Source organism: Battus philenor, unplaced genomic scaffold (genome assembly GCF_028537555.1).
Source record: "Battus philenor isolate CCGP_79_NKW_IND1 unplaced genomic scaffold, ilBatPhil1.0.hap1 SCAF_29, whole genome shotgun sequence".
Classification (NCBI taxonomy): domain Eukaryota; kingdom Metazoa; phylum Arthropoda; class Insecta; order Lepidoptera; family Papilionidae; genus Battus; species Battus philenor.
This window is the reverse complement of record NW_027181692.1, coordinates 2,488,128-2,515,788: the sequence shown is the minus strand read 5'-3', so window position 1 is coordinate 2,515,788 and position 27,661 is coordinate 2,488,128. Positions and strand designations below refer to the sequence as shown.

The window sequence follows — 27,661 nt, the reverse complement described above, 5'->3', positions numbered from 1 at the left end:
TCTTAACTATAGATAATATTAGGAAAGGAGTATAACGGCGCGGCAAGTCGAGGGAAGGTGAAATTTGAGCCACGGTGTGGGAATAATATGAACGAGCCACAAGATTGAAGAAGCGTTATAGATGGCCTGCCACTAGATGGACGAATGAAATTGTGAAAGTCGCAAGATGCGGGTAGTGAAAGATCTGCAATGCTTACTATCTTTGGGGGAGATCTATACCTTGCTGTAGGTTTTTGTCGGCTGACTTGATAATGATGTGGTGATGGGAACATAAGACGACGAGAGGTAATGTCAAGAAGGAGAAAGGGTATAAGGGCATGGCAAGTCAAGGGGAGGGAGAATTTGAGCCATGGAGTGGTGATGAGTTGCAACCGTGCGATCGTTGGGACCTATTTTTTCGAGTTAGTACCACGAGCCTGAAGATGCGGTGGAAGATCCCTACTAGATGGACGGACGAAATAGTCAAGGAATGTTGCTAGATGCGAGCAGCACAAATTTTTGGGGAAGGCCCTATGCCTTAAGTGAGCGTTTATCAGCTGACTTGATAATGATGTGGTGATGATTTAACATGAGAAGACGTCGAGAGGTAATGTCAAGAAGGAGAAAGGGTATAAGGCCGTGGCAAAGTCGAGGAGAGGGAGAGTTTGAGCAATGGAGTGGTGATATGAGTTGCAACCAAACGGTCGTTGGGACCTAGTTTCTCAAGTGACTACCACGAGCCTGAAGATGCGGTGGAAGGTCCCCCACTAGATGGACGGACTAAACAGTCAAGGGATGTAGCTAGATGCAGGTAGTGCAAGATCGGACATTCTGGCATTTTTGGGGGGAGGCCTTTGCCTTAAGTGGGTGTGTATCAGCTGATAATGATGTGGTGATGAGGGATCATAAAGAGACGACGAGAGGTAAAGACTAGTCAAGGAGTAAGCGTATATGGCGTGGCGAGAGAAAGGAGAAAAGGGGACAAAACAGAGGGGGGGGGGGCAAGGTTGACGTGGGTATGAGACAAATAAAACAGACTCGGCCATAACAAATTCATTTACTCAGGCAGTTCGATTATCTTGATACAGAGTTTTTACAGGTTCTCATGCAGGAAATGCAGCAGCGTGGCCTCGTAGTGCTTCGCCGCGTGCATGGAGCGAAGCGAGTGCCTCTCGCCGGGGTACACCTGCAAATCAAAAAAGACAATTTTAGCTTCTCTGCGACTTGTATCACAAACTAGCTTTATACTGCGAGTTTGCTCACTATTTGTAAAGGATTTATTGATAGAAACATCCAAGGGTTTTATAAGGTTTTTGCTAATTGGAAACCTTTTATAATTATTAATACAGAATGTTTGGTAATGCATGAAAGAGAAGGTTCCCACTCGTCAGCTAAACTCTTTTATTGCTTTTGCACCTATTTCAGATCATCCTGTACAAAGTTACAACTATCTAATGGATTCAGGCGTTATTTTGCGGAAGTCCATCCTATGTGCATTTATCAGCGGGCCGGCGGGCGATGCACTTTATTGCACGACTACTGCTGCATGGCGGACTACTGATGCATGGCGGAAGTAGCTATATATTGATCTGTTTCTACTTAAAGTGACAACTCTTATCTATGTTAAATTTACTACATATATTTTTTTTATTGGAATGCGATAGGCCATATGTAGTTTTACTATATTATCATTACGTTATTATTTCTGCAACCATTGACTTTTAATGGGGTACACTAAACATTGACAGCAAATGAGCTATAAATTCACTCCTTGAAAGCCTTTATACCTATATCCAATCAACCTGTACACTAATTGTCCCAGACAGACTATACTACCAGAAGTTATTTCATATTTCAAAGTGACCACTTTATTTATCAAGGCTAAATAAATAAAAAAATGCGATCTATAAATACTGACAAACGCAGCTGTCAAACGCGCGATGTTCAAAGCGAACTGTCAATTGCGCGATGTTCAAAGCGATCTTACGAAGATTTTTTTTACAACAAATTGCTTTATATTGCCACACCAAAACCGGTAAAAATAAATTGGAATAGTGTTTCTGAATTTAATATAATAAATATTTGTTTGTATAAAACAGGTAATATGGTATTTACACACATATAAGTGTTCATAAATTATTTTTCATATGTTTGTGTTTGTTTTCTAATGTGTGTGTATGTTCATATCTTACCTGAACACGATGCGGCTTCCCCAACCTCACCAGCTCAGCGAGGAGCGCGGCCGTGTGGCAGAAGTGAACGTTTTCGTCCGCCAGACCATGGATGATCAGAAGTCTACCCTCACTGAAACAAAATTACCAGTCAGAGACTCCAATATATAAAAACTAATATGTAAAAAAAGGACGAAGGAGACAGATATATAAAATAATTTATCATGTCGTCGGTCCCCCTAGTGGACATCTACCGATTTATAAAATACAAACCGCAACCGCTGTACCGCGCCTTAGGCAAGGAAGATCCCGTTTCGCTTTGAGCCAGACTGTTTACGTCAGACGCACATGAGATGTATACAAATCTTTATTATAAAACTTTTTGATCTTTTTCGGTTTATTCCCTACCTATCATCCGACTGACATTGATTTATGGGACATCCTATTTAGGTGAATATTCGAGAAAAAAGATATGTAGAGAAAAAACGTTTACTTCTATTACAATAAAACTACGTTTTAAAATTACTTTTGTTAAAATTTTGAGATTAGCTAGTTTAGCTGCCTATGATTTCAACTTGACGTTGATTTATGGGACATGCTACGGCCGGTCTGGGATGCCTTTAAACTCTGATCGATAAGTCTAGTGCTCCATTGTGCATGGACACCCGAGACAGGACCTTGGCTAAGGCTTTCACGCGACTCACTTCGACCAAATGGTCCGAACCACGACTTAGTCGGTTGCTAATGCAATGATGCGACGATGCTAGTCAGAAGAGACTCAACCACCCCTCCTCCCACTACCAATAGATAAGGCATAATCTCTCGTATCGAAGCGTACTAGGAGTCAACGTTGATCAATGAATAAACCATGAGGAATACCATCAACACCCTGCTGCAGCAGTTTTGACCCCAACTGCGTCTGGTTGCAGGAATTATGTCATGGTCTTTTTAACAGTCTCCTGTTCAGGTCATGCCTGGAAGAGGACGAGACTGCTGCTCACATACTTCGGTCTGCGAGGGTTGCACTCTATATAGCTAGCCATCTCGAAGAAGTAAGTTTGGCTTGAGTAAGGGTTTTTTATTCGTTCCCCTGTTTGAAGTGGAACAGGGACGTTACAATTTCGAGTAATAAGTTTTTCAGATATTTTTTTTAATTAACATTTGTCCTCTTTCCTCCTTCTCAATATCTCTCATGCTATTTTTTTCCTTCATCAATCATAAAATCTTTCACTCCATAAGCATTATTGTCATTCAACCATTGCTCTACATCCTTCTCCGTTCCTAAAGTATTACAGATTATTTATCACATTATTGTTTCCTAGTTTTGTATATTAACTTTTGTATTTCACATTTTATTCTTCAACTAATTTATTATTATTAATTTTTAATACGTTTTTTAAATATTTTTACATTCTTTTTATCTTACTCAACCCTTTATCAATTTTGGTACATATGGTCTAATTTTTCTTTTAATTACCTCCTTTATTGTTTTTCTACAGCACTTCAGAAATGGTTCCTCTGTCTATTTCTTGCTCGAAATCTATTTTATATGTTACGAATGCGGGGCAGCTGATGATCAGGTGCAGTAGGACGTCCACTGGCTTGAGTTATCACGTGGTGGAGTCACCACTTCGGATAGCGCTGAAATAAGAAGTGGTGGGTCGCTCACCGTTCAGGGAAGAATGGTGCATGCGCTAGGACACTCGCACGGCTGTACGCATGGGGCGCACGTGCAGGCAGACCCATGTAGCGTTCCGTGTACGCCGTGTCGTATAGCCTCCAGCTGGTGACCGGAGCCCCCGCCACGCACACCTTGAAGATGTTCGGCCTCGTCGCCAGACCTAGCAGCGATAGGTACCCACCTGGAATGACGTCATATTATTATTGCTATGGAAGTAAATGACCTAAAATCAATGACACAAACAATTACATGTTCTTACATAAGGTGGACAGACAGTCTTTCAACCAGACGTTTTGCAAATCTTTGGTGAAAGGTTAACTACTAACTTATACTAACTTATTTAATAAAAATTTAACTTAACAATACAAGTAACAATTGGATTCTCATATTACTGTCATCCGTAGCCAACTTACATCAGTTTGGCTGGACTTACTTTCCTCGAGACAAAAGGACCCCAATAAAACTGGTCTATACTAGTCAATATATAGCTATGAATAGCTAGAATTTGCTGCTGAAATAAAAATAATTTAAAAAACATATCAAAAGATGTTCACCCACTAAGTGAACAGACATGGTCAAGGTTGTCGCTTCCAAGCGGTCCTATTTTAAATGTATAGAGGTCTATGCCCAGTAGTGGACGTTCTAAGATTGAAATAATTATAAAATAGAAACGGTAACTTTTTAAGAACACTACACAAGAGCAAAAATATTTTCTGTGACACCAGTTTGAATTTGGAAAAGTCTGGCAACTCACCGTAACTCCAGCCGTGTATGGCAACTCTCTCCATATCTATACAGCCAGTCTCCTTTGCCAGCCACTGCAATACCTCCACCTACCCACCAAAAATAATTTCATATTTAACTAACTGCGTACACAACATACCAACTAACACTAATAACTAAGAAAGGGACTAATATATAGCGAACACTTTATATTATGTGATTGGAAATATGTAAGAAAAGGACCAATATATAGCTACTTCCGCTATGCAGCAGTAGTCGTGCAATAAAGTGCACCGCCCGCCAGCCCGCTGATAAATGCGCGTGCGGCAAACAACGCAAAACACAACCACCACCGTTAATCTAGTCTACACGTGTTTCACCCCCCACGTGGCATCCTCAGGAGATGGTAGACCGACCAGTGCCAAACACCGAGTATGTTGGTAAATTCGTAATAAACATAATTCGTAAATTTATTACGAATCTAACATCTCCTTACCCTTACCGCACAAGTATTTATTAGATCCTTGGTTAGGATGGACTTCCGCAAGGTAACGCCTGTATCTATTAGATATTTAACACTAATAAAACTCTTAACCCTTAATAGCCTAGAGTTTCAATTTTGATACCAATCTTTTAAACCAAATGTTCACATTACTATTAGTTTTTTATAGGTTGGCTGTACGTATTCTACTGTTGTATAATATTCTTTCCAACGAAATTAAAAAAAAAAATCTATTTTTCCCTTAAAGGCGCTATATGAGGGCCGTTTCCAGCTAGTTTTATGTGTGATGTTATGACCAGTTGAAGAAAGAGCTTTAAATATTAATATTTTGCAGTAGATGAGGAAGGTCGAACCTGGTCGTCCAGTTCCACCTGGCCCATCTTGCCTCGGATGGCGGCCTCCCATGCCCGGCCGCGGTGCTTGGAGCCACGAGAGTCCACCGACACAACGTTGAAGCCCCTCGCCGCCAGCATGTGCATCCTCAACTGACGGATGCCCTGGAAACCGGAAGAAAACCCACGTATTTAATTATTGCTAAGAGAGATAGAAGTTTTCGAAACTATATAGTATTTCTGATCTGCAGTCCAGTTCAGTCACAATCTTTAATAGACTACCGCTACCTTTATAAATAAAAAGACGGTGGTGGGCCTATGGGAGACTTTCATACTCCACTACCAGATCCACCACAAGGAGCTGAGATGGGCCTGTACTTGTGATTACTCACTTGGTTCTTTTGTCCTCTGGATGACTAATCCCTGAGAACCTGTTGCAAACGTGAAATGGAAAGATCTAGAAACTTAAAAATAAATAAATGGAAGGTACCTTGTAGCTGTTGGTGACCGTCTGCACCTCGGGTCCTCCGTACACATGTAGAACGGTAGGGCTTCGCCCTGGGCGAGCGCATCTCCATAGCGTGCAGTAAGCTGGGGCTCCGCAAGACAGCCTGGTCTGCAGGATTTGTGGCGGTGGCACTCTTGCACCACCCAACGCGCGCTCTGTACCAACACACCACCACCACGCTACACTATATTATTTACCCCCCATTCCTTTATTCCTCTCGCTAACACCGTGATGACGGTAACCACAATGTCTCACAAGAGGTAATAACTCTCTTCTTTAATACTTATAAGTAATATTTCTATTCTCACGCCCACTGCTGGTAATAGGCCCCTTCCACAAAGATATTTTTCCAACAGGAAAGGTTGGAAGCCGGTCAGTGGTCTCCACTCTAGAACCTTATGACCCCAACGGCCACCTGGTCTGCCTATGTGGTCTACCTACTGCCACTTGAACCTCACCTCCAGATAGACTAATAATTATTGTAAAAATAGGTATACCTCGATACCATAACTGCAAATTGTGATGGGTTTAACACTCGAAATTAGGTGAAAATTAACTTTATTTTATTATATATACATAGGGCTCTGTTTTACATACTTTATATTTAATATTATATACCGTCCGTTCTATTATTGCTTATTAACTAAGTCAACCTTATCTTCTTCAGCCAAGGTATAGGCCTTCAGGTGTTAGTGGAAAGACCTGATATCAGGTAAAACTGATGACCGCTGTGGCCTAAAGGATTTGAAGTGTACACCATATTGAAGGGGCATTGGGAAGACCAGAGCTTAGCAACCAGACGGTCGCCAGAGCCTTTGGAATCTAGAGTGGAAAATATGGAATGGCAAGCTTAGGAATTTTGGCCACAAGGTGGACCTGACAACCCTGAAGTCGTCGGAAAACGCTGTCCTATTGTAAACCTAAGTCACATGTCCAACAGTAGACATTCTGCAGCTAAAATAATGAGAATCTAAGATCGGGAGTTACGAACCCTCGTAGCATTATGTTGAAGAATGCCATTATAGGATATCTCCATTTGATTCCAGTTTCTAGCCTATTGTACAAGTGGTAACTGTTAATGACCCTAAGTGGATTCACAATTTGAAATCTAAGTCCAGCTGAGGGCTTACTAAGACTTAAATAAAGACGAAAGAATACTCTTTAGTTTAGTAATATAACTATACTTTTTATTATCCTCCCTGAGCACTCTTCGTTGGCATAATCTTAACTAAGAAAGGAACTAACATATAGCTACTTCCGCTATGCAGCAGTAGTCGTGCAATGAAGTACACCGCCCGTCAGCCAGCTCATAAATGCGCGTGCGGCCATAGCGGGGGCCATAAAAAAAACCGGTAATGGTATGTCATTCGGAGGTTTACCTGCGTACCTCTGACTAGTAAGGTGGTATCACCATCTTCGTCACTATCACCTCGACTATCCCACGCGCCGTTGAAGTTTCTACTGTCAGACGATTCTGTTGAAGAGGAAATTTAATATTTATATCCATGAGCTGGTATGACAACGTCCTGTAACAATGGTATGATTAGAATGGTTTTTATTACAATAATAAACTACCGTCTTTTTTATATACATTATGATTGATTATTGGTGTAAAAGCTTCCGAGTTGAATGTATGTAAGAAAAGTACCAATATTTAGCCACTTCCGCACATGCAGTGGTAGTCGTGTCGATTAGTGCCAAAAACAGAGTCAACTAATCGGTGTAACATAACTCCTGAAGATGCCCCGTGGAGGGGTGAAACACGTGTTGAGTGATTTAACGGTGGCAGTTGTGTAATTCGCATTGTTTGCCGCATACGCATTTGTCAGCGGCCTGGCGGGCGGTGAACTTTGTTGCACGACTACCACTGCATGTGCGGAAGTGGTTAAATATTGGTCCTTTTCTTACTTAGGATGGACTTCCGCAAGGTAACGCCTGATTCCATTAAATAGTTGAATGTATAGCTAATTTGCTGGCAAATATATATACATATGGTACATCCTATGTATAAAAATAATATAGCGAGAAATACAGTTTTATAAAACAATAATTATTTTTATATAGCCCGTTGTATTCCAATAAAAAAATTAATGAAAGATATTTCAGAATAATCACTATACAGAATGATTGGAAATTGATGTAAGATTTAAAGCTTCTTGATAATAAATGATCTATATGTACACAAAACATCCTGTATATTTTAGATATATATGAGCCGCACAGAAGCCAATGCGGTTAAGACCACCTTTTTTATAAAATCTGATTTTTGGAAATTTTGATGAAATAAATGATAATTTTTTTAGTTATTAAATGATTTACTCGTTGCTTATTTTTCTGTAGGTTAGAGAACACTTCTTTAATAGTTTCCGCATATATTGTGTAATAATTTTAGAAATCATTGTCGATAAGTCCACATTTTATCAATATTTTTTTACATAAATTTCTTATCTTTTTCACCTGCCGAAAGGTACATGCTGTCATTATTTCAATAAATACATACGTGTTTATTTACACATCATGTACATATATTGTTTTTTTGCAGAGTTTACACCTCGAAAAAAGACTTTATACACTTTTCAAATTAAATTATTAAACCAAGAATTTTAAAAACTAATGTATTGAAAAACTTTAATTTTCTCAATTTTTGTGTTTTGGATTTAAAAACATTTACTTCTGAGCGGGTCATATAACAATGTTACGATTTAAAAGAAATGATATTTAATTTGATATTTACTACTCTTATTTAAACATTGTGTTTTTTTCACTTTGTACCCTCAACAGTCCTAAAGATGACAAACCGAAGTTTTACTAGAAAGAAATTTGGAAAGAGATCTCGTAAGACTTTTTTCTCCGATTTCTTTTCCTCCAATTGTAAGTATCTTTAACACAAAAGAGACAACTTCTCAGCTCTCAATGGAAGAGAAGAAAAGAAGGCCCAGGTACGAGGCTGATGGCCCGAGTACCAGATTTATGGAAGCCTTCTTGCAATACATTGACGTTCACCATCACCGGATACCTCTCCCTATCTAACCAAATTTTAAATGATCCTACCAATGCTGCTTTAAAAGCTGATGAACCCCCCCCCCCCCCTCGACATGACTAAATCCATCAGGTGGTTATAACGGTTTTGCTATTACATCTTCACCTCTTACTCCAGCGTAAGTTTTTATCACTTGACAAAGTCGTATGCTCTAGGACATCTAATCCATGGCCTCTCAAAAGATCTCGGCTAAAATTAAATATGTATTAGCCGTATTAGAACTCACCGCAAGTGTTCTTCTCCATGAGTGTGCCCTGGGCGAGCAGGGAAACTTTGCCACCGCTATGCGCGATTCTATACACGCGTGTGCACGGCGCCGTGCTGATGTTTGATGAGGTGATCACCGCCGTGGTGCACTCCTGAGGAGACCAGCCATATAGGTCAAGACGACCATATTTATACACACTACTCTCCTAATGATATGATGGACCGAGGATATAGTCCAGATCGTATGAAGTCGCTGGATGCGGGCAATGTAAGATGATTGCAATCTTTGGGGGACGCCCAGCAGTGGGCAACTACCAGCTGACATAAATTAATGAATCCCTTCCTTTTTTTCGAAGCCTCTCGTACTTTCTCCTCTTGGGTAAACAGGGACTGTCTACAAAATATTTTTTTCATCGTATAATTTACGTCATCTTTTTTTCTTCTCATTGATTCATATACATTCTTCTTATATCATTCACAAATTCTTTCATTCCTTTCATTCATCATCTCAGTTCCTTCGCCTTCCGACCAAAATACTACAAGTGCACATTTTGTTCTATTTTTTATAGAGGTTAAATAAACTATAATTATAGTTTATCTAATCTAGTATTCTACAAAACAGAGATCTTACATTATCAATGTCGACAGTGTGAGAATGGCCAGTTGTGGTCAGAAGTGTAATGGGGGCTGCGGCACGCATCGGAGCCACGTACAGGTGGCGCTCCAGCGGCGTCTCGCGAAGCCCTACGAAGTACACCAACTGTCTGGCCTCGTCTACCTGGAGGTATATGTTAATATATATCTGTGGTAAGAATTATAGCACATATATTATTATGTATATATGTTATATACACCTATGTACTGAATCATCATGATATCTCTGAAATTATAAAACTTGAATTTTCACAAGAAGGTTTCTTTTGCCGAGTAGAATTCAGCTAAGAAATGATGTTACGATTCCATCCGCGAGGAGGATCAAGAGATCTTTTTTAAAATAAAAATGCTTAGTTTTCAAACTATATCTCTTATATAGTATAAGATTTAGCCAAAATATTTTTTAAATCCAAAATTAACAAGTATGCATTTTTTAAAATAAAAGCCTATTGCTAAGTCAAGATTGATAATTAAAACATTATATTATTAAAAATTATATATGAGATAAACATATCTTGAATTAGTGTAACACTGATTTTAACTTTACAAATAAACAATTTATAGCAAAAAAAATTAAAGTTAAAAGAGTAACTATGGAATTTCTCTGCAGGTTCTTCTCATAGATAGAATCAACATTCCAAACCTAGCAGAAATTTAGGTACAAATACATATTTAACCCTTAATAGCGTAGTTTCAATTTTGATACCAATCTTTTAAACCGAATGTTCACATTACTATTAGTTTTTTTTATAGGTTAGCTGTACGAATTTTACTGTTATATAATATTCTTTCTAACGAAATTAAAAAAAATCTATTTTTCCCTTCATCTAGACCCTCAAGCAAAAACAGTAATATTAAAAAAAATCACTTTCGTAAATCAGGCTATTAAGGGTTAAACATGTTAAATATCTTGACATTTTACAAGTACATAGTGAAGCCTATATAAAAGAAATTTATATATAACACTTATCCAATACATAAATATACAATTATGAGAAGGAACATGCCTTTTACAAACAATGTAGTTTTGTCTTGTGTTATAACTTGACTATAAAATAAAATGTGTAGTACCCCTGAATATATCAAACTTGATATATGATTTATGTTCACAATTAATCAAGTATGTAAACTTATGTGACATAAATACAAATTCAAAATATCTTTATTGTAATAAACAAAATTATAAATAGTAAGCTACCAGCAGCAAGGAATGCTAATCTGCTGAGAAAAACCAGTGAGAAACTCAACAGTTTTTCTTTTCAAAAGAAATTTTAATAATTTTTTATGTTTACATTATAATATCAACCACATAAATGAGATAACAAAGTTCACATATTTCAATTAACAAAAAACTCTCGAATGCTATAATAATATTTATTTAATAACATACATTAAATTTTTGATTTAAAACTGAGAAAAGAAATGGCAAGTCTGAGATATCTTGTGGATCTTTATTATATATACATACACTCAGACATGTGAAGGATTTAGATTATTTTTGTTTATAACTAGTTTATTTTTATTTATTATATTTATCATGCTAAACATTTGTTTCAAAATCTTCCACTTTATTTTCAAATAAATCTATAGATCTTCCAGCTATACCACTGATAGATCAGTTGAGTGCCCTCACGGCTTCTGCCTTTAGAGTCATACCAACAGCTTAGGACAGGGGTGGCCAAACTCTTTGATATTGTGAGCCATTATTCGAAATTTGGTATCTTTTGCGAGCCGCAATTGAATAGGAATTTAAAACTCGTAAAAGAAAGTTTTTTTTTTTTAGCAAACATTATATTTATTTAAATTATTTAAATAAAAGTACAAAATGTGTGTATTGAAGTTAGATATAATATCACACGTATATGACAGCACTCCTAATAATACTTAAGATGCCGGTTAGTTAATTATGATCGGTGTTATTCACGCTGGTAATTTGTTTCAATTTCCCTAGAGCTGACATAGGTAATATAAATTTAAATATTGAAATAATTCGACAATCAATTAGAGCCAAAAATAATTGTTCAGAACTGCATTTGGCTCGCGAGCCGCAGTTTGGACATCACTGGCACAGGACTATGTGACTACTTACCCAGATCTTCCGATCCATGACCTCCCATTCTCCACTGGTGATGGCCTCCTTACTGATGATATTCGGCCCCACTGCGTTTGTTTCGTCATCGATGATTATTTCTATCACCGCTGCGGAGAAAACACACATTTACATAAAAGGAACAACATGTGGCTCATTGGACCGCTTGCCGACTTTTCAACATATTTATAAGGCCCGCAATTATAAATTTTAATTTATTTTATCAACTTCCTACCATCAATATATTGTTATAAAATGGTATAACGTACTAAACTGAAACAATTAATAAAAAAATTGATCACCAACCAAGACTGTAAAATACAAGATTAGAAAGCTGCATATATACTAGCTTCATTAATTCCGGCTGATACTAATCAGATTTTATCAACAAAACTGTGACAAATTTCTCATTAAAAATTTTAAGTAAATTCATTTTTCTGATCTTTCTTGTTAATTTTTATTTCGTATCTTTTAATTCAAATTTATATCATAAAGAAAGCCTTTGTAAACTGGTTCCAAATCGCTTTTATCACTTATCCTCATCACTCTTCACAGTTGTTTAGAGTTGGCTACAATTACCATGTATTCGGTGCTGACTTTTTGTGATGACTGTTGTTTCTTTTTTGATTGAAATTTGTATGTAACGCACAAAATAAAATTGGACCAAAAATATCACATCAATTTGAGTGTATTTTTAAGAATTACAGTGGTGATGAAGTACTTAAAACCAACATTCGTCAAGACACCATCACCAGGACGCCACATTTATTTATAACTTTTTGTTTAAATAAATTTTCTGGGATTAACCACGAAAGTTGTGTTCTATATGACGTTAATTTATGGGACACCTGTATCTTATATATAGATCTTTTAAATAGAACTGGAATTAAATTTTACTTTACATTCTACCAATTCTTTATATAGTTAACAATGATTAATATTTACTATTATCATCTCCGTCGTAAGACGCCCACAGCTGGACATCGGCCTGTCTTTCCAAAGGTTGAAAGCGGTGTAGGCCAAGTACCATGCACTATGTAGTTTTTTTTTTTTTTTTTAAAGACCCCCGCTATTGGGGGCCTCTCGTACCCCTATTTATGGTGGGACAGGGACTTTATTTACAATTTATTTTTTCACATAGTTTTTTATTTTCTTTCTCTTCTTTCCTACTTTATTGTCTCTTTCGGTCTATTATCTATCTTTCATGCTACAGTTCTTCTATCTTTCTCTTTTGCTCTGTTCAATCTTTCATTCTTTCCTCTTTTGTTATTACATTTTTCATTTTACATTTTTTTTATTGTACTTTTTTATTTTACATTATTATTACTTATCCTATAGTTATTCTCTATCACAGTTTTATGTATCACTTTGGTTCTATTTTATCCTTCTTTTTTATCTATTTTCTATTTATTTATTGTGTTTTCTTTTTGTTCTTTTCAATGGCACATTTTGCAATTGTTTTGCAGAGGGCTATGAATGAGTTTTTATCTAATCAGCACTATGTAGTTAAATTGTACTGTATATACTCACATCTTGACTTCTCAGTCTTCGTGAGCTGCAGTGCGCAGGTGATGAGGTAAAGGTGCAGGTAGCCGGTCTCCTCCGAGGCCCAGATGAAGCTGACCGTGTCCTCGGAGCTGGGCAGGAAGTACAGGATGTCGTGGACGTTGATCCACGCGTCCGGAGCCGTCTCGGAGACCAGCACTTGAATCTATTGTTAGAAGTTAAACCAAAAAATTCGATCAACGGATAATTGAACAAAAATCTAATATTTTCCATTGTTTTCAGGGAAATTTAAGGATTTTAGATTAGTATTTTTTAAACTTGTGTTGTACCATACCCCCCCCAGGTAACACATATAGTTTTTATATTAAAGCCAAAAGGTTAAACTTGTGTCTAGTCCATTTTAAACCAATCCTGTCATGTCACGATTAAACTCGTGATGCGTTTTTTATTTGCATCACTGTTGTTATCTCTGTTGGCGACCATGCAGTGCAATTGTTGGTCAGTATAAAACAAGCTGTTTCTCTAGCTTATAAGAGCCACCAAACCTTTTGTTGTAAAAAATATTTGACAACGGAACGTAATGAAGAATCTTTCAATAAAAAATTTCAATCTTTATCTGACTGTCCGAGTGATTATGAATTAAATTGTGGTGACTGTGACAATGATGCTGCATCAGAAGAAAGCTACTCCGATATTAGGCCGACAAAATATAAAAGAGAAATATCATAGCATGAGATAGTGACGTCGATTTGAAAGAAGAGTCGAAAGAACATGATATTACACAAAACTTACACAATTATTTAAATATTCCCAGTGCAACGATCCGACCATCAGTAGGTGACGGAATTATTTAGTAATGGCGGTGTTTTTTATTTAGCCGTTACGCAGACCAATTTGCATCATTCTCAAATCAGTTACATAAATTTTATGCAAAAACAATACCCGGCCAGTGACACCAGATAAATTTTTAGTAAAATTGCCAGCCAACAATGTGTTCAATCAAATTGGCCCTATGTTGGGAAACACTGTTTTACACATATTTCCAATCACATAATATAAAGTGTTCACTCTGAAGTATTTTATATTTTTTTTTTATTGTAATGCAACAGGTCAATGACCTCTGTCAGTATAAAGTTGCAGGGCTATCTGTCCTAGTAAACAATAATTAATTTTAAAAATATGTACCTAGTCCGCCATATTGGAACGGCGTCCATCTAGAATTTTAAATTTTGACATAATCATCGTGTTTTACTAGTGAAGCCCTTTCATTTGATACCCATATTGCCCCTCAATAGTTAAGGAAAAATATGTAATCCGCCATTTTGTATCGGCGGCCTTTTTAGATTTATAATGTTATTGATTTTATTATATTGTATTGTCATCTAAATTAAATGTGTGTACCAAATTTCAGATCAATCTGACAACAGGAAGGTGCTTAAATTTCAATTTCTAATTTTGACCCAAATAAATTCCGTACGGGTCGTACTAAATAAAACTGTTTAATAATTTTTTTAACTTTTATTCTTACATATATATAAATACATATACGTACGTATGTATATATATATATATATATATATGAATATATACGAATTTTTGGAAAGGTTTTGTACCATATATGGACAGTAAATGCTTATTCACAGTGAACACTAGTGTATGGCATAAGAAGAAAGTAGAAAAGCTCAATTTGATACAAACTAGTATCAGATTCAACTTCACTATAAAGGAATTCTTTAACTTGAAACAGCATGGGTCAAACACGTTCTGAAAAGCCTACATCAACAGCCAACGGGTGGTTTATTACGAGTTTACAATATTATTTATATAGTTATTATACAGTTCATAGAGTATTTTATTTCTAAAGTCATCAATTAAAAATCTTTCCCACTACGATATTTTTTTATAAATTAGATTTTTATAAGAGTGTACAAACCTCTTGCTGGCAGTAATCGACCTGCATGGGTGTGGTGGAAGGCAGATCATCGTTCTCGTAGGTGGTGGTAGAATTAAACTCGCTCAGAGGTATCAGCACCAGCTCCAAACGCTGCTGCTCTCGATCGAGGAGTTGGACCCACACGCTGAGAAAAAACAGCATATTTTTCATTTACTAATTCTATGATAGACTGTTCAGTAGAAAGGTATAAAACTGTCGCAGTTCAATATAAAAAAAAAACTTAGTTAACACTATTTATTAATTTAGTGTAATTCCTTTTACTTTTTAGTTTATTTTTCCAGTTTTGTGATAGTACATATTTAAGCCTTTTCTATGGTCCCATTTTTGGGATCCATTGTACCCTCCTACTATGTGTGACCAGGAAACATTTTAACAATAATAATTTTTTAAAGTTATCTTTTATTTTTATTATCTTTTTACATCCTTCTTAATGTCTACCATTCGTTCTTTCCTCATTTCACGTTTTCTTTCATTCCTTCCCATACTATTAATTTTATTACGTTTTTTTGGTTTTTAAATTCATTCCTAATTTTTTAATCTTTTCTTCTATTTATTACTATGTATATCACAGATTAAGTTTATCAAAATTAAATAAAATTAATATTTAAGTTTGTATAATCTGTTATATTCGTATTTTCTTAATGTCATTTTATTTTTAGTCTGTAGGCTGTTGCATATGTATCGCATAAGAATTACGCTTGCGTTGCATCAAAGAGTGCAACTCAACGTGACAGCAGCAAGATTATAAGAAATATATATTAAAAGAGACATATTTATAGTTTGGAATGGAAAGTTAGATTTTGTTAGTATATAAGTTTAATTTGTTATTACTTATATATTAAACTATTACAAGTCATTTGTTTTTTTATTATACTAAAACAGTACGCACATTAAAGTACTTCGATAACAATACGATCATATTTATTACATTATCATACTTGTAATGTTCACTTATGAAAAAAAAAAATTTGTACTCTAAATTTTTTCTTAAAAATATTCTCTAGTGTAGATTGCTAAAATAAAGAAAACCTTGTTAAATATTACTAGACTTCATACAATGAGTAATTCTTTTGTTGGCAACTTTATACATTGTCCTATATGTCTCTACCGTGTAATAAATATAAAGGTTCTTTTAAAAATCCTTTTAATATGTAAAAGATTTTTACGTGTTCTACTGTATATCCTTAAATATAATAATGGATAAAAACCCATCCGAGTTTATCACAGGCTTTTTTCAGATCTGGTTGCATTTGGAACCTTAAATCGAATAATGCTTGATGGGGAGTTCAATTTATTTCAAGTTAAAATACACAAGTTGTATTTAAATGATCCAACGTGAACAATATGAATGAATGGCTAAATGAATGATAATTGAATATTTTAATATGAGATGTAACTAAAAAAATTCCACAGAACAATGTATTTCCTCGATGTAACAATCAATACATCTTAGTAGGTTTTATAAAGACAGTTATACTCACAATTTCCCACACGGAGTCCACCCAACCCTGGCAAGGTATTCAAACCAGGGGAACACCTCCTTCAATGGTTGCCTCATCTCGTACCACCGGATATCAGTTACCTCCATGCACTCGCTGTTATTGTCCAAAGAAGCTGAAAATAATTACAAATTAAATGTTATGACATAATATATAGCATTTCTGTATGTGCTTGTAAAATTGATCACTTAAAGTGATGAACTTTTTTATGTTAATAAACGATACAGTAAGTAGAGTAGGAAGCTCTGCCAGCTCTTGTCTACATCTGATGGCACAGATCTTAAATGATATTCTCATAGTAAGTCCTTCGTCCCCCACCTTGCCGCACTTTCTTTATGCGCGGTACAGCGGTTTCGGTATCTCTAAATTACAAAGTTTATCAGCTAGTGATGAATATATATATATATATATACATAAAAATAACTTGAAACATGAGAAATAATATAAAATAGATAACATAATTAAAAAGCAGGAAAAAATACGACTGATAAAACTGCACTGTGATATAAAGAAGTAATTTACTGTAGTGTTTCAGGAGCGGAAGAGAAGAAAGGATAGTGGTTTATATAAAGAGACAAGTAAGCCAGGAGAAGGAAAAATAAAAGTTGAATGAAATAAATTGAGAAGAAAGTAAAGAGAGAAAGAAAATAGAATATAGGAATGTGAAAAAATTATTTAACACATTGAAAAGACCCTAGATAGAGGCGAAGGAGTATTATATAAAATATATATTTATATACATACAGATAACATCGGCAGCGCCTTCCTGGTAGTAATCCAAAACGGTGGTAGGGGCAGCCTTCTGAAGTTTAAACGTCACCAGCTTGAGTGTTGACTTTGCGTTCGGTGTCCCAGCACGAGGGAATCTGAAATATGAGATCAAAAACTTTAAATAGCCAAAGATAAACCTCATTGTAGAGAAACAGTCTCTTGGTCTCGGATGTTCCAATTAAACAAGGGGCCCAAGAATATGACAAGTATTGTTCAAGTGTTGAAGTGAAGACTACAGACCGGCAAACGCAGGAAAGTTTGTCAAGCCCTTGTAAAGGTCCTGTAGTCTCCATTCCTGAATCTCAAGGTCCTAGTGGCCATCAATCAACAACGTATACTACTGCCATATTTGACCAAATCTGTAGATATTTGGAATATGATAGAGATGTGGAAATTGCAATATCTGTTATCGGAGTTGAACAGAATTAATGGAGACAACTGGTGGATGTAATCAGAAGGGACAGCGATACTCATCAGTAAAAGAAATGACAAGAGATAAAGAGAGAATATGGAGGATGTATATGTACATATGTATAACATGTAATATAATAATACTCTGTGTTTGGCACTAATCGTTGTAACATAACTCCTGAAGATGCCCCGTGGAGGGGTCAAACACGTGTTGAGTGGTTTGGCGGTGGCGGTTGTGTGATTCGCATTGTTTGCCGCATACGCATTTATCAGCGGGCTGGCGGGCGGTGAATTTTATTGCACGACTACCACTGCATGTGCGGAAGTGGCTAAATATTGGTCCATTTCTTACTTAGGATGGACTTCCGCAAGGTAACGCCTGATTCCAATTAATATATAATAATACATTCTAGAATTTTTAATGGCTAGTTGAAATAGCAATCAGGATTTTAGGTTCCAGAGTGAAGACTATGGACTGGCAAAAGCAGTGTAAGACGTCTATGGAGGTGGCTTATATCCAGTAGCGAACGTCCTACGGCTGGAAAGATGACAAGCTCTACAGAAAAGTAACAAAATTTATGATCATAGAATAATATTAAATACAAAACTAGGTATATCATAAACGTAATAGAACTGTGCATGATTTGCTTAAATTTTGTTTTATGAGTGAAGACGAAGATTTAAAAATATTCCTTTAACACAAAACGACATTAATGTAGATGCAAATCTATAATTTATACAATGGTTTAAGTTTTAACAAGGAATTATTGGAGAAATCTATTTCTGGTAAGATGGTGTTCATTTTACTCATGTATTATTCTGTCTACCTTATCTTACCATTTCAGTGGGCTGGTTGCTACAACCAAAGGGGTTGTTCTAATTATTAACAGGTTTAAATATAACCCGATTTTTAATAAAGGATTTTATATGTGTATACCTGAATTCTTCCACTTCACCGCTGACACTCTGTGATGAGGGAAAGCTGAATATCTTCACATCACTCTCGTCCACCTCCTCATATACTATTCTGAAGACATCGTCTGAAAAAACCATCAGTACATCATCAAATTTATAGCTTAACGACATCCACTACTTGTCATCAACCTCCCCGTCGATTTTATAGTAAGCTGAAGGCATCTCACATTTTGCACACATCCTTGGTAGGATTCTTTGTCAGATGAACTTGTGGAAGAACGTCATATACTGAACTTACCTTCGAAATCTCCACCATAATAACATATGTTGCACACTGCCAGCTTTGAACGTAAATCTAGGCTAAATTAAATCATTTTCATAAACGCAATATACGACCTTTTGTAAAATATATATTACACTACTAGCTGGTAATTTTAAGATACCTTTGATAGCTACATCAAATAATTTATTGTTAAATGTCATAATTACTGAAGTAATTGATCAATGAGCCCAAATAGGTATAGTAATTTGATCAAACCGAATACAGGATATCTATATATATATGTATATATAAAATGCATGTGTCACAGTATTAATTGCTATACTCCTCAGAAACAGCTTGACCAATTTTTATGAATTTTCATAAGTACGTCCAATAATTGGACATACAGTTGCAAACTATTACATATTTCAAACCCGTTAGTGGTAAGACTGGGTCACAATAGGTTCATTTTTATTAGATTTGGCATTAAAACTACTCTCAAAATTCCACCATTATAATATCAACCCCTATTTTTAAAATGGAATATTGGTACTTCAATAATTTTGTGTACTGTTAGCGGCCGATAATTGATCACTTACCATTTAACCGCCTCCACCGAATAAAATGACAATAGCTGTTTATCATATTTATAAAAAAAGTAAACATAATGTGAACATATTTTTTTTTTATTTTAACCCTATCTAAAGCCACCTTTTATAGAAAAATTGGTATATTTTACACAAAGAATAAAAATAATTATCAAAAGAAGCAAATGATACTTGTTGTAACAGCTCCTAATAGATACCGGACTGTTTGTATTTCGTGCGACAGAGATAACGCTCTACGAAGCCGAAATTAGCAGATTGGCTCTTTCCAAAAGGTCGATGTGCAATATTTATCGCCGGGTACTGTAAGTTACTTGTTATTTTCTACCCAAAATTTAAAATAAATGGCAAAACAAGGTTTACCAGGTCAACTAGTTAGTGTAAAAATTAATAAATGGTATACACAGTGTCCATAACCGAATCAGCAGTGGTTTTGAAAGGATTCTTTATCTAGTGACTTGAATACCACTCGGTGTACCATAGAGTTTAATTCTGGGTCTGTTAATGTTTATTATAGTTAATGCAGATGTTTTAGATTGTTTTAAAAATACTCATATATGTGAACAGTATCAAAACATGGAGACAACTATCAAATATGATGATACTTGACTCTTACAAGAATATCTCAGAAGAGAGTTACGAGCCACCAGAATTTTTTTATTTTAAAAATACTCTTTCCCCCATCTTGTTTTTGGGACAGGTATATAAACCCTCATACTATCCTCTCTCTCTTATCCTTCATATATTCTAACATTCAGCATACATTCAACATATAGAATTCACCCACATTACATTTACACAGCCTCCACAATAGGCTCGAGCGCCACTGCGGGGCCAGGACATACGTTCAGCAGATCACAGCTGGCCAAACATCCTTTTTCTTCTTTTCTGTAACATGGCGACCTGTGGCCCTCAATAAACCATTCAGATAGGATAGTGTCAATTTTGGATTTGAAGTATCAGTAGGTATCTGGATGTGTGTATATGCCATTTCAGTCCAGAATGTATTACACTTGCTCCCCACCCACTTATTGAAAAACGTTGGTACAAACAGTGGCATATGGAATAAACTCTGTGAGAGAATGGAAAGTCTTCAATGTGTACTCAACATTAAACTTAAAATATTACAAAAGCTTAATATAGCTCCTGTCCCTCATGAGAATGTGTCTACAGAATTTCATCACCATAATTAAATACAGGCTTTCATTCATACAGAGAAAGAGAATCAGATATAGAGAAGAGAATGGGTTCGAGAATATTCAACATGTTACTCACCATCGCATGTAGGCTGCCACCAGAAGCCAGTGTACCGGGAGAACTCCTCTTGAGTAACGTAACAGGGCACTCCAGCCTGGCGAGGATCGTCTGATAACCTGGAATACACACAACACACTACTTACATATCATTTCAATAAGACAGCTGAAGGAAGAGTAGAAGAAAGAATAGAGATGTCAGGGGTAGAGTGTCATAGGTACTTCTTCTTAGGTTCACAAGCCAATTGCATCACTTAAATATACAATATTGAGTTTGACATACTATTCAGCTTTCCAAAGTGATAGTAATACAAGTCAGGCGATAGCAACTGACCAAGTCAAGGTTCTGCCCATTTAATCCCCCTTAAGACAGAGTTCTAAACATGTACAACCTAGTCCAAGGTTCACCTCTTGGAAGCCCTCAGCGATCACCTAATAATTTTGCATAAAGTGTGATGAAGCTGAGGCTGCCGAAATAGCCATCCAGCTTTTGTTACTAAATATGAACATATTCAATAATATTATAAAATTTACAACCTTAATTATTGATAAGCTAAAATACTATTACAAAAGAACTGACAAATTGTCTTACTTGTCAAGTAGATCAGGAATAAAAACATTACTCCTAATTATAGATCTATGAAAAAAAACGTACTTCTTCGGGACGCGCTGGTGCTGAAAGAACTGGTGGACTTCATCATTATACCACTGGTCTCCTCAATTCCTGGTATACACAACTCACCGGTCCGGTTCGTGGCCTTTGCAAGCGTAAGTTAGCCTTGTAGGCCGCTGTAGGGCTCCACCTGCAAGCCAGATGTCGCCCCTCGCCGCGTGCGCCACCAGGGATGGAGTCCTAGGGCACATCGCCGGCGTCAAGGCAGCCCCTCCGCCAGTACTGAGGGATCGCGGGACCAATGGTGGTGACTGGAACAACATTTAACATGTGAGACTAGGTTACAATCTTCTCCAACATAAACGAAAGTACTACAAAAAATACATGGCCCAGTGGATTGTGTTGTTGAAGTGACGATAGGCAGGTTACGTATTATGAAGAACTCATGAATAGAAAGGCCGTTAGTTAGATTCCTGTGGTGCCTCCCCGTGATCGTCTGCAACATCAAGGGTCTGCTGGGATTTCTTGAGGAGTTGGATTGGTCTACAACGCCAAAGCAAATTGAGCACAGCGCCTCTTGGTTACTGAAACCAGCCCGCTAACACAAGACAAGGATATTAGGTACTGGAGTAAATAACACAGACCAGCAAGTGCAGCATAGAACATTCACTCACAAGGTGGAATATCCTTCGACGAGCTTAACATGGGGAGGGAGTCTATGTCCAGACATGGACATCGTTTAGTTGAAATATATAGGTAGAAGTTTGTTCTACCTGGTTAGGTTCTTCCTCCGCGACGAAGAGTGATGAAGCGCAAGGAAACAGCACACGTCCAGTGTCTTGGTGAAGTTCGTATGATGCGATGCCCCACGCGGCCACCCTCTGCCGCTCCCATAGCAGCTGTTCTTCACGAGACCATTTTCCGGAGCTTACACCCAGGGCTATGTTGGACTCGATCAGTGGTTTCCAATCTAACCTAAAGACAATCATGATGTATATTTATGTTGTATATATATATATATATATAAATATTGTTATCAACAGGATAATCTGAAGTGACCACTTATGTACATCTTCCTGCTTCTTTTGTACATCTATAACACCTTGCGTAGTACAGTAGAGCTAAAAATAAAATAGATTGAAAAAAAATCAATAATAAATTCCTGTTAAAAGTTCCAATGATAAATGAATTTCATCTTTCAATGCCAGATGAGTCCAGATTGAAAGAAATGGATTAAATTTCCCCTTTAAAGCATCCTTCAATTTAAAGCTATGAGAGTTCCAAACGCACCATGATCTGAGAATAGCCCACAACAAACACAGACGGGTTGTTTTTGGGGTCACTTTTACAATATCCTTAATACAGTTGTATATCAATTTATTCCTATGCTCTATTATCACTTAAAAGTCCTTCACATTATAACAAGTTTCTGTTTTACATTATATGCCCACAAAACAAATTACTAATGATATGAAATCTAGAGAAAGGTATAACAAACTTTTCTTTTAATTTCTGGTATAATAAAAGTATGAAGGGTACAAAAGGTTTGCTTTACAAATAATCATGTTTAAGGAATATGTCTTTCTGTTGAAGAATGCTGTCAAAAGATTAAGGAATACTAGTTTATAAACTAGTGTTAAGCATAGATCTTATTAACGCTGTAACTGTGGCACTGTTTATACGCAAGTTTCAGCTAGTGCATTGAGGGGTGATATAGACCCTAAGAGAACTTTTTTCATTGCAACATGGGGTCATTTTTGCCCATAGATACTGTCGGTATAAATCAACTGTCAATCAATAAAAAATTGAAATATCATTCTCATCATCTCTTTCTAATTCAAAGTAATCTCTGAGATATTGCTGCCGCAGCGAAGGAGTGTACACTAAATGATTCTATGCACACAATGCAAGGTATGTGTAGGTTAATATGACTGCATACAGCAGTAAGCATGTTAAAAGTGATAAATGCATACTGGTCTTTTATTAAAAAGGTTTAATAGTTATTAACTTTGTGAAAGAAGACTAAAATGAAATACAAAAAAAATATTCTATTATGAGAGCAGTTCCTGATTGTCATATATGAGAAACAAATCATAAGAATATGGCAGTGAAGGCTTTTAGAACAGATCTATTTTCTACTATATTGAAACAGATGTTATTAATAGAACATACTATTCGCTATGAAAGAAATGTACAAAGGCCACACAGGTAAGGTCAACTAGTGTAACAATTAGTTTACATAATGACTAGGAATAAATTCATAGTGAATTTATATGCAGTAAAGGTAGGAGCGAGGTGTAACTATGAAATTTCAATAATCTAGTAAAGAATTTAAACTTGCCCAAGCAAATATGAAATCTATTTCTAAAACTAGTATAAAAAGTAATTGTCAGAATTTAAAATTTGGCCAGGAAGGATGAGTAGTATGGTTGGTGAAGGTGGACCCCAATGCATGGTAAGAAGGCCACCCTAAAGCTGTTATGTCTGGGTCTACAAACACAAGCACCACATCCAACCTCTCTCTATACGACACAATGCACCTGGAACTTGCACTGTAAATTCATGAAATGTTAAGTCCAGCTAAGGTAGACAGCAACATAGGTGCCTATCTTTTTTGGGGTCTGTGGTAGGTAAACCTACAAAAGATGAACAGATGAACCATGTAATATGCTGAAGGGGGCGTAGTCCCAAAAAGTGATCCAAATCGAAAGGAAAAAATTCTAACACCTAACACAACAGAAACACAAAACATTGCCAATATTAGAAATGTATTTTTTGAATATTTAGATTTAAATAGCTTTATATGTTTATTTGAGTCAGGCTTATGAATCTATTATAGCAGTAGTTGTATAGTAGTGTTTTTGGCTCTAAAGAGTTAGTGGCTAATTAAAAGATGTTTGTAACACTTTATCAATTTATTTAACACACGAACAAATTTTTATTAGCGCTTGAGGGCGAGCGAAAAAGGACGTGTATTCGTCGTGGGACTCTGGGGCGCAATGTGCTCTGCGACCGAGTGAAAGCGGGCAATAGAACAAAGGCGCAAAAGAAATAAAAGAAACAAAAGTAACAAAAGGGCTGCCCCGCGTCACCGGTGCGTGCATGTGCCCGCTGCACTAATTCGGCACACTAAGTTCGCCCGTCGGCTACGCTCGCTCACAAAATCTTACACCTATTATTCATTCAGACATCACATCAGTGTATATACGACTCCCACAGCTCTTAATAAATATATCTGAGTTCCCATACCATTTTAGCAACATTATATTTTAAAAGATGTTGTTGTCCCTCAGTGTTAAAAATTTCTATTAAATTATAGACTGCAAACAATTATATCACAAATTTTCATACACTAATAGTAAAATTAATAAATTTAATGTTCTCTTTGCATTACTTTTAAATACATATTTAATTGCACTTGCCAAAAAATTCAATTTTTGTCTTCAATGTCAAAAAGTGTGGCTACCCCGTTGTTATACAAATATTTAAACAATTTTGTTATCAATTTTGTGGATTGAAACATTACTTAAGACATTTAAATCAGTACTATATAAAATATAGTAATAATTTCATATAAGCCCAGCAATTCATTACATATGTCATATAATAAGATTCATCATACCTTTGGACCACAGGGTAACTGTAGGAGATGTCCCGCAATAATTCTCTAAGTGTTTTATTTAGACCAACATATTAGATATATGCTTTGTCTGAGAAGTTGCGGATATCCTATCTAATTTAAAACTCTTTTCAAACCAAGATAATAATGCTGACATGGTAAAAGTTTTTGATTAGTAAATAATTATACATTACACAATGCAGTGGTTTTCTAGTTGGTAAGGATTAGGGTTAAACTAACTCCATCTATGATATATCATCATTGTCTTAAGTATATATGAAACGACAGTAAGAGTATGAGGTATCATGATCCTTGTTTACCTCAGAAGGCTTTATGCATTTTAATAGACCAGTGCTAGGAAGACTTCAGCATGTTTAAAATGAAATCACCAGTCTCACCACCAAAGAAAGACTAGCAAAGGCATTATTAATGACACGGAATTCCCCACACCCACAGAGGACCTTGTGGTTTTGGAAGAATTTTTCTAAAAATACAAAATTCCTGCTCTATGGAGGAATGTAAGGGTACTGTTTGGATTCCTACCCAGTAAAATTCTTTCAGTGGTTTCTGTACCTTTGATGGGGCCACCAGATCTAATACAGAACTCACATCACCTTTAGTACTGTCATGACACATCCTAGAAGTAGTTAATGCCAATGTTCTTGCTGTGCCATTTCAGCATAGCTGTTCTCAAGTTCACATCCTACTGAGGTCCTTACCTACCCTCCAGAGGGCAAGGAATATTGTACAAATCTTGAATAATTCTTTTAAAAGCCAATAAAAACATAAAAAAGGTCAATCATCTAGGGAATCTTTGGTCAATCAAGTATGGCCAAATACAATGTTTTAAGCATCCAGGACTCCAAGGAGATAGTATGGTTTGAATAGGAATAATATTGTAACACATACAGATAAAATGAATTTTGTTATGAATGTATTGCAATAACTAATCACCTGGATCATTTAAAGCCAGTTCAGGTTTGCTTTGTTATCATAAGAAACATTATGATTTACATGGATGCATTGCTCATGGAAATGTCATGCTTTTTATGGTTTTTCTGCAGTTCAATTAATTACAATTCCTTTTTACTAATAACAATTCTTCTTGTGAGAATACATTTTATAAAACACAATGGAATGAATTAAAAAACATGCATTGAAAAATGACCACTGTTCACAACAATACACAGATAAGATATGATATTGTGTTTATAAATAGAATTGTATCTGAAAATACAATAAATATATTTTGCAAAGAACATAAGCACTTATATATTCTACATGTCCTCTATGAGCTTATAAACCAGCAAGCCCTTCAGCAGTTCACTTTCAAGCACTGTTTAAATTTTAAAATATACTTAATTTATGCAAAATGGGTGACAATTCTGTGGAAAGACTAGATGTTCAAATGGCTAAAGATTAAGAGAATGAGAAATCCCATAAATAAAATTCCTTGGTAAGATAAAAATGGCGGGAGAATGTAAAAAACAGCCGGCTATGACCTCCAAGACCATGATTACTTGGCCTTGTGTATTGAACTAAAAATGACATTAACGATATATAAAAAAATAAGTATATTAATTATTTCCGTAAAAGTAACTTTATAAATTAAAAAGCATAGTTTTAAACTAACCTGGTGTTATTGGATTGAAGAGTATGAGTGATGTCGGTATATAATAGCGTAATTTCCCAGCCATTCTGAGGAGTCCTCAAGAAATATACGCGTGTTTTTCCATTGCTCAACCTCCGAAAGGATATAGCCATGGGCACCATAGTTGACAATGACGACAACTCCTTCCTCAGGTCATGGACAGCCTGGCGAACTTCCGCCCAGCTGTACCGTTTGGATGGAACATGATCAAACTCGCCGGCCGCTGCTCCATCTCCCGCCTCCCTCACCTCCATTTCCAAAATATCCATACAAAACTTTTACTATTTCAAGCTAATTCTCATGGCGACCCAATAGTGACGTTTTGACAAAGAAACGTCACGGTTAAATGTATTTTAGCGGTCTTTAATTATATCGTAGCTGATTTCATGACTCTTTGTTTAACGCAGGTCTCATTATAATGTATAATTACGTGATAATGTGAATATATGCCGAAATTGAGCCAACACACAGTTTTTTGACTTTTCTAACTTATTCCTACAGATAAAAAAGAAATACGCCCGCAAACACAGACTGATCGAGCGAACCTAACTGTCAAAAAACAGCTGTCTTTAAAAACAATGTCAATTAATACCTAATATTGATGGTAATAAAGTAAATACAAACCACTGCATTATTGTAAAAATATTTATTTCACAAAAATTATTTTTTACTGTCATCATCTATAAACAGGTCTCCAAATATTTTTAATATTGAA

General features: G+C 36.0%; 1 protein-coding gene across 2 annotated transcripts; it reads right to left on the bottom strand.

The window, feature by feature from the left end:
- Window positions 1–1,026: 1,026 nt before the first annotated feature.
- Window positions 1,027–27,462, bottom strand: LOC137926152 (dipeptidyl peptidase 9-like). 2 transcript variants are annotated; one of them, XM_068769687.1, is made up of 19 exons: window positions 26,929–27,462; window positions 22,450–22,651; window positions 21,806–21,987; window positions 21,085–21,182; window positions 18,965–19,067; window positions 17,590–17,711; window positions 16,828–16,960; window positions 15,326–15,470; window positions 13,417–13,597; window positions 11,887–11,996; window positions 9,775–9,921; window positions 9,163–9,295; window positions 7,284–7,370; window positions 5,879–6,075; window positions 5,410–5,553; window positions 4,586–4,664; window positions 3,820–4,012; window positions 2,172–2,283; window positions 1,027–1,165 (listed from the first exon to the last, which is right to left on the bottom strand). In XM_068769687.1, the coding sequence occupies exons 1-19, from the start codon at window positions 27,213–27,215 to the stop codon at window positions 1,073–1,075; spliced, it is 2,748 nt and encodes a 915-aa protein (XP_068625788.1). In that variant the 5' UTR covers window positions 27,216–27,462; the 3' UTR covers window positions 1,027–1,072. The 2 variants fall into 2 exon arrangements, with proteins under 2 accessions (XP_068625788.1, XP_068625789.1); XM_068769688.1 differs by having other exon boundaries at window positions 5,879–6,051; window positions 26,929–27,461.
- Between the last annotated feature and the right edge of the window lie 199 nt (window positions 27,463–27,661).

What these genes read in the sequence shown, in the direction of transcription:
- LOC137926152 (XM_068769687.1), bottom strand. Translation starts at nt 27,215, where the DNA reads ATGGATATTTTGGAAATGGAGGTGAGGGAGGCGGGAGATGGAGCAGCG. An exon ending in CATGGAGAAGAACACTTGCG is followed by an intron (nt 7,371 to 9,162) that starts GTGAGTTCTAAT and finishes CCTCTTCAACAG; the next exon opens with AATCGTCTGACAGTAGAAAC. An exon ending in TACCACCTTACTAGTCAGAG is followed by an intron (nt 6,076 to 7,283) that starts GTACGCAGGTAA and finishes AATATAGTGTAG; the next exon opens with CGTGGTGGTGGTGTGTTGGT.